Genomic DNA, 7,060 nt, shown 5'->3' on the forward strand with positions numbered 1-7,060 from the left:
GTCGTACAACTCCGATTTGCAGCCATGTTTATTCACAAGAAAGTTTTGTTCACTTGAATTCATATATGGACTTCTCCATGTATCCCACAAAACGTTTCGCAGACATTGCTGAAGTTCAATGTGGAAGGGTTTCACAAAATGTCGGGAAATTCCGATTTGCAGTCATGCTGATCCATACAAAAAACAGAATGTATTTTAAGAATGCCAACTAATCGAATTCCCCGGAAGCTGTTCAACACTCGTCCTGTAGGCAGGAGAGAGAGGTCAGCTACCAAAGAAATGGAAGGTTCAGTTCCTCTGAAGCGAGGATCGGACCAGATGGAAATGCCTAAACCCCGCAGTTGGTGATGATTTTGATGATGATGGTTATCCATGCATCTCATAATAAATTTCACAAATTTTCTTGAACTTCTATATGAGACGTTTCACTAGATACTGTTGGGCAATTTCGATTTTCGTCCATATCTACCCATAACAGAGACATAAATTAACTTTCTGTACATACTATAAACCGTTTCGCAGTTACTGCTGAAATTTTGTGAAAATGGAAGTTTTCCGCTAAAGGTTGTTGGATAATTTAAGTTAATGGTACTACAGATCCACAATAAAACATAGTTTGAAGCCGTTTTACATATTTCTACCAAAAGGTGCTCGAGAGCTCCAATTTCTAGAAATCTAATAAGTTCCAGTTTACACAAGGCCATAAGTGAACTGTTCCTTAAATCTTTTCACGGATTTTGTTGAAATTCGATATGAGAGACTTCCAACGAAAGCTGTTGGAGAATTCAGGATTTTCAGAAATATTTATCACTAACAAAGCATGGACAGATCACAGTGGACGCGCGGTCTAAGACGTTAAATATTTTCGCCCACTCGAACACTGGGATCGTGGGTTCGAATCCCGTTCAAGGCATGGATATTTGTCTGCGTTTATTCTGTGTTTATGTTGTCCTGTGTAGGTAGCAGCCTTGCGGCGCGCTGATCACTCGTCAAAGGAGCCCTACCGACAGTCTAAGATTAAGATTCTGAAAGGATACAAAGTGTTTGACGGAAGCTGTTTGCTCCTAGTTGGAGCAACAGAAATAGATGGATAGATAGATAGATGGATGGATGGATGGATGGATGGATGGATGGATGGATGGATGGATGGATGGATGGATGGCTTGGACATGTTCATAAATATAATTTTTCACGTGCCCCACAAACCATTCCATAGAGTTTGTTGAAATTCGATATGGACGACTTTCAGTAATTTGGATTTTATTATTCATATTTTTAAGTAAGCCTTATAAACTTCAAAGAACTCCAGTGTTAATTATGTGTACTACATTATGAGGTTTTGTTTTCCCTGGAATCACCACTGTCTTAAGAAATGCCATTAAGAGAATATTACATGACGTCACGAGGAGGGAGAGGAGGTTGCATCTGCTCAAGTCTAGAACGTCAGTTCGTCTTCACACGAGATTCAGTTCCGACGTTAAAATTGGCTCCCGATACAGGTAGGCACTGAACATTAGCCGCGCTAAACTTCAAGGGTTTTTGCATTTCTGGTAAACTGTGAAGTGTAATTCTCCATGAATGGGAGGTTCCTGACCAGAATGCACGTACACTACAGTGAATCATTGTGACACCATTAATATTATATAAGAATTTGTTTGGGGTTTTAAGTACGAGGATTGCAAAAACGTCAAATTTAAGTTAATGGAGTAAAACTCTCAATTTATCAGCCGTAACAAATATTTAACACATTATACTGACCTTTATAAAGATCAATATGAAACCTATGCTATTCAAGACAACTCAACAGCCACGTTTGATTATATGCAAGTTGTAATATGATGATTCTTCGAAAATTCCAGATAGGAGAAAACTAATGTCATTTAATGTTGACTATGAATTACTGTGTGATATAATTCCATGTATATTGAAATGTCACTAATGCTATTTTTGTTTAAAACCAATGCAATACGATAGAACTCCTAAACATCTTTGCCAATGCTCGTAAACATTTATACGTAAATTATTTTTTGTCAGGTTCTTCAGTGAATTATATTACCTTTGGTATATATATTGGGGCACGTGGTGGCGTAGTTGGTTGAGGAACTATGCTACAAGCCGGAAGGTCGCGGATTCAAATCCCGATGAGGTCATTGGATTTTTTCAATTGACCTAATCCTTCCAGCCGCACTATGGCTCTGGGGTCGACTCAGCCTCTAACAGAAATGAGTACCAGGAATTAAATAATTTTCCTGGGGAGTAAAGCGCGGCCAGCACGTAAGGCTGACAACCTAACCCCATATTTGAGCCGATTGTCTAGATAATATGGGACCCTCAACTTCTCACAACCCTATAGGCCTTCACGGCCTGTTACAGGGGTAATTTTACTTTACTTTACTTTTACTTTGGTATACGCATGATCTGTTGATATGTTCGTGTGCAGGCTAACAGGATAGACATTTCAATATACACTTACAGATAATCTTAGCTTTTCATAAAGTAAACTGTACTGAAATGATGAAATTGCTTAACCAATACGTATTATGGAAAAATTGTGCATATACTGGGCAGAGCATAAAGGGCTTGTGTTTTTTTTTAAATATAAAATGGACTGTTCTACACGTTTGAATGAAACTCATACACAAGTTTTGCAGAACATACCAACTATATGTGCATAAAATTATTTATTCTGTTCGGATTGATTCGTTATACAAAGCAATTTTTGCAAATATGAGTGTTAAAATCAGGCATTCTTACATTCATATTTCCCGATTTTTGAATTTGTCAGAAAAAGCTACAGTTGAATTCATCGAATCCACAGAATGGGCACCAAATTCCACAAATTGAATCCATTAGACTAAAATGTTTAGAGCAAACTTAAATGGTCATTGTGCAGAAACTAGAGATAGGCGTTTTAATCCCTGAGTTACGGCAACAAACGATTACAAATATATGGCCTATTGTACCATAAAATAACATCCGATCAGCCATAGACCAATAGAGAACGAGTTCAAGTCGTAATCTAAGAAAACAGATGTCCCATTGAACATCATTTCCGAGAAAAGAAAGTGACTGAATTGTAAATAAAATCCCTATTTTTAGCGTCTAAAATGGAAAATATTTTTTTCTGCGCAATGAAACAATCGAAACGAATGAATATTTTTATAGATATACTTAGGTATGTTGTATACAACTTGTATTAATTTCATTCATATCTGTATAACCTTTCATATTTACTATTTTTTTATTAAATAAAAGTGTTACGAACCAAGGAAACATCGACAAATTTTGTACGTATTGTAAAACTGGTTATATTCTCCTAGCAACCAGACAAGAGGCGGTGCGCTTCTCAGGTGTATCACCTGGTGTGGAGATGGTCTGGAAGATTCAATTATTACTATTTCTGGCTGCGACGGCTAACACCACTGCAGAAGGACGCCATGACTATCCTCCTCAGTTGATGCATACTGTGAATTCGTTGAACAAGCTACTGGACTATATGCTCGAACCACGTAGTGTGATAGGGGATATGATTTTTGGGGTCGTGCTGGCACGAGGTAGGTATGTGGGCGTGACAGTAGTTGATTTGTTTTCAGAATATGACGTTCTATTATCAATTTTGTTGGCTTTAAATTCTATGGCTCTATATGGCATGCATATAGTTTCATGAATTTGTGAATATATTATTCTTACAGTATTTTGGAATAGGGTTTCAGTATGTTTTAATAAGGGGGAAGTACTATACGACATGCTCAGTATGTTTGGTGTATCCATGAAAGTGGTTAGGACTAACAAAAATGAGATTAAATGAAATCCATGGTACAGTCCGTATAGGCAAACCTTTTCTCGTACTTTTTCTATTAAGAATGGCCTGAAACCAGGAAATAATTTATCGCCATTGCTTCTAAAATTTGCTTCATATTACAACAATAAGAAAGTCCAAGAAAGCCTGGAGGGATTAAAATTACAGTGGACACATTAGCTTTAAACTGTGATAATGATGATGCTGATGACGTCATTTTATTGTACGAAATTATGTCACAAAGGACATAGAAACGAATTAGAAGTTGATAAAGAGGCTTGCCTAAAAATAAACTCAGAAAAGACCAATAGGTAATCAATTCTTTGGAAACGTAGCAAAAATCACATATTTGGGAACGACGTTAACGAATTAAAACTACATTCGTGACGAAATTAAGAACAAATTAAATTTGGGAAAATGCTTGCTATCATTCAGTTCAGAATATTTTTTGTCTTCACTTCTGTGATCTAAAACTGCAAAGATTAGAATATACAAAATAATTATTTTACCTTTTTTTTCCTGATGTAAAACTTGATCTTTCATATTAGGGGAAGGACGTAGATTATGGGTGATTTAGAACAAGATGGTGATGATATTTTCGATCTAAGACAGAGGGATTAATAGGAGACTGGATGAAACGGCATAATGAGGACCTTCATATGTTACTCTTCAAAGATGATAAAATAAAGTAAGACGAGATAAGAGGGCCGTGTAGTTTAGTCGGACAACCTGAAGAAAGATTTTAGCTTAGATGGGAGGATGAAGCGAATCTTCAAGAAATATAATGGAAGGATATGGATTGGATTCATCTGGCTCAGAATAGAGACCAGTGGCATACTCTTGTGAACATGAATATAAGCTTTCGTGCTCCATGGAAGTCAGGAATTCCTAGATTAGTTAGGAAAATATTGACTTCTCAAGAAGAATCCTGTTCCACGGAATTTGTTGGTTAGTAAGTTTGTTAGTTGGCTGGTATTTTTTAGTGAATTTTCAATCATGCGAACGGAGGAGGTTAGTATAGCGGTCTAGATTTACATAAAAGAGGTTCTCGGTTCAAGTCCCAGCTAGGGTAACTGAAGATTTTCATGAGTTTCTCATACTCTTCATGAGAATATCAGGACTGTACCTTCAAATAGGCCGTGACGTCTTACAGCTCCTTCCCCACCCATCCATCAGGAAAGAAATAACGTGTCTGCTACAATGACCAGCCCGTGAATGCTGTTTACTGTGAGAACCATACGAAACACAGAAACACACTCTGTTAAAGTTGGTGATGAAGATAGAATTAAATGGCTAATTATACTCATAATCCATAATCTAATTTTTTTCGCGCCTAAGAGAACAGCGGAAAGTAGTCAAGAATGAGATATTTTATGCTCATCTGATTGGCCACAATCGGCGAATGAAACTGATTTTGGCATCCTAAAAAAACACATAAATGTGATGTGAATATTGTTACTATTCCTAGTAGGAGTCGGTATAGCGGCGGGCTGCAGGCTGGAGGGTCAGGGTTCGAATCCAATCAAGGAAAAGCTTTTTCAGTGCTCCACAGCCTTCAGACTTGCTCTGGAGCCCACCTGGCCTCCTATCAAATTGGTAACGGGGGCTCGTCCACCGAAGGTAAAGCGGCCGGGGGCGTGCAGCTGACCGCCAGCCTCCATCTAGCACTGAGGTCAGGAATGGTGAAGCTATACCTCCACTCCCCAATATGTGTTCATGGCATTAAGCACAGAGACAACTTCACAATTTGACTACTTCTAGTAGAATGTATGCCGCCTATAGTCAGTAGGAGTGACCATTTTGCATGAGGCATGCAACACGAAACGAAACATTTTAATTCTTCCCTCAGAGATCTGTTGTTGTTAAGTTCTTATGTAAAGTAAAACACCCTCTCGTCGCGAGAGCTCCAAACAATTCGTCAGAACTTCAACCTTAGAAATATCTCTGAAATCCTAAGCAACAAATGAATGATGATTATGTGGAGCAGTCATTGTTCGCTGTTAAGTCCGTAGCTTTGTGTTGCTGATTTGCTTTTTTGGAGATGTAAGAGGAGGAAGGAGAAATTTACCCAAATCTTCATTCAAGTAAAAAGTAAAGTTAGTAAAGTTATCCCTGTAACAGGCCGTGGAGGCCCATAGGGCTGTGAGACGTCGAGGTGCCCACATTCTCTAGACAATCGGCTCATAGATGGCGGTAAGGTTGTCAGTCTTACACGCTGGCCGCCCTTTACCCCCAAGAATATTCCTGGTACTCATTTCTGTTAGACGCTGAGTCGACCCTAGGGCTATAGTGCGGCCGGAAGGATTAGGTCAACTGAAAAAAAAAGTCCAATGACCTCATCGGGACTTGAACCCGCGACCTTCCGGCTTGTAGCATAGTGCCTCAAACAACTATGCTACAGCGTGCCCCCCAAAATCTTCATTCAAGATACCCAGTAAACCGGTTGAGATTGGAAACGAATAGGCAACAAAAAATCAGGTGTAGATACTCCACATAATACCTACAGGTCAGCTTGCAGTCTTGAGAAGACACCTGGCTCAGCGTCAAGACGTCAAGATGGAGCCTGAAGATCTGTCTGCAATATCGATCCTGGAAAACAAATGTGAGGAGATATACAGGAAGTATATGCCCATTAGATTGAGGGCCATAAAGGAGAATTATGACATCAGTGAGTATTCATATTCTTTATGTAAAGGTGCTCTGTTGCACAGTACCGTTTTCATTACTCTAGTTGTCCTTGCCTTTTAGTAAAATATTTCTACGTCGAGGGTACTAACGCTTCCGTTTAGAGGGAAGTTTGTCGAAGTTTTGGAATTCAGTGTTTTGGTGTATATTACGTCATTACATAAAAGCAAAGGTCTATATATAAGCAATTATTGAATTAGATTAAAACCAGAGCTGTATCTTTGGTGAACAAATAAAATAGTCATTCTCTGAATGTTCTGTTCAAATTAATGACAAATATGGATTGTATTTGTTAATCTGGACTTTTTTTTTATCGCTAGTGGGGTGGGACTAAGTCCCTTGTACTGCGGCCACTACTGGCCTATTGTACCAGCCCCAGATTATAGGTGAGGGTGATTGTGGAGCAATTGGTGGAATGAAGATTGGCAGGGGAAACCGAAGTACTCGGAGAAAAACTGCCGCAGCGCCACTTTGTCCACCACAAATCCCACTTTACCAGATCCGGGATCGAACGCGGGCCGCCGCGGTGGGAAGCCAGCGACTAACCGCTTGAGCTATGGCGCGGCCAAATGTGGC

At 39.1% G+C, this 7,060-nt stretch overlaps 1 protein-coding gene across 1 annotated transcript in view; it reads left to right on the plus strand.

The window, feature by feature from the left end:
- Positions 1-1,378: 1,378 nt before the first annotated feature.
- Positions 1,379-7,060, plus strand: part of LOC111873130 — a 12,958-nt gene continuing 7,276 nt past the window's right edge. The window contains exons 1-3 of the mRNA XM_023867569.2: positions 1,379-1,499; positions 3,321-3,554; positions 6,306-6,467. Of these exons, the coding sequence (XP_023723337.1) occupies positions 1,394-1,499; positions 3,321-3,554; positions 6,306-6,467 (502 nt within the window). The 5' untranslated portion in view covers positions 1,379-1,393. The remainder of the gene's footprint in view (positions 1,500-3,320; positions 3,555-6,305; positions 6,468-7,060) is intronic.

Source organism: Cryptotermes secundus, unplaced genomic scaffold, assembly GCF_002891405.2.
Source record: "Cryptotermes secundus unplaced genomic scaffold, Csec_1.0 scaffold246, whole genome shotgun sequence".
NCBI classification, from domain to species: Eukaryota; Metazoa; Arthropoda; class Insecta; order Blattodea; family Kalotermitidae; genus Cryptotermes; species Cryptotermes secundus.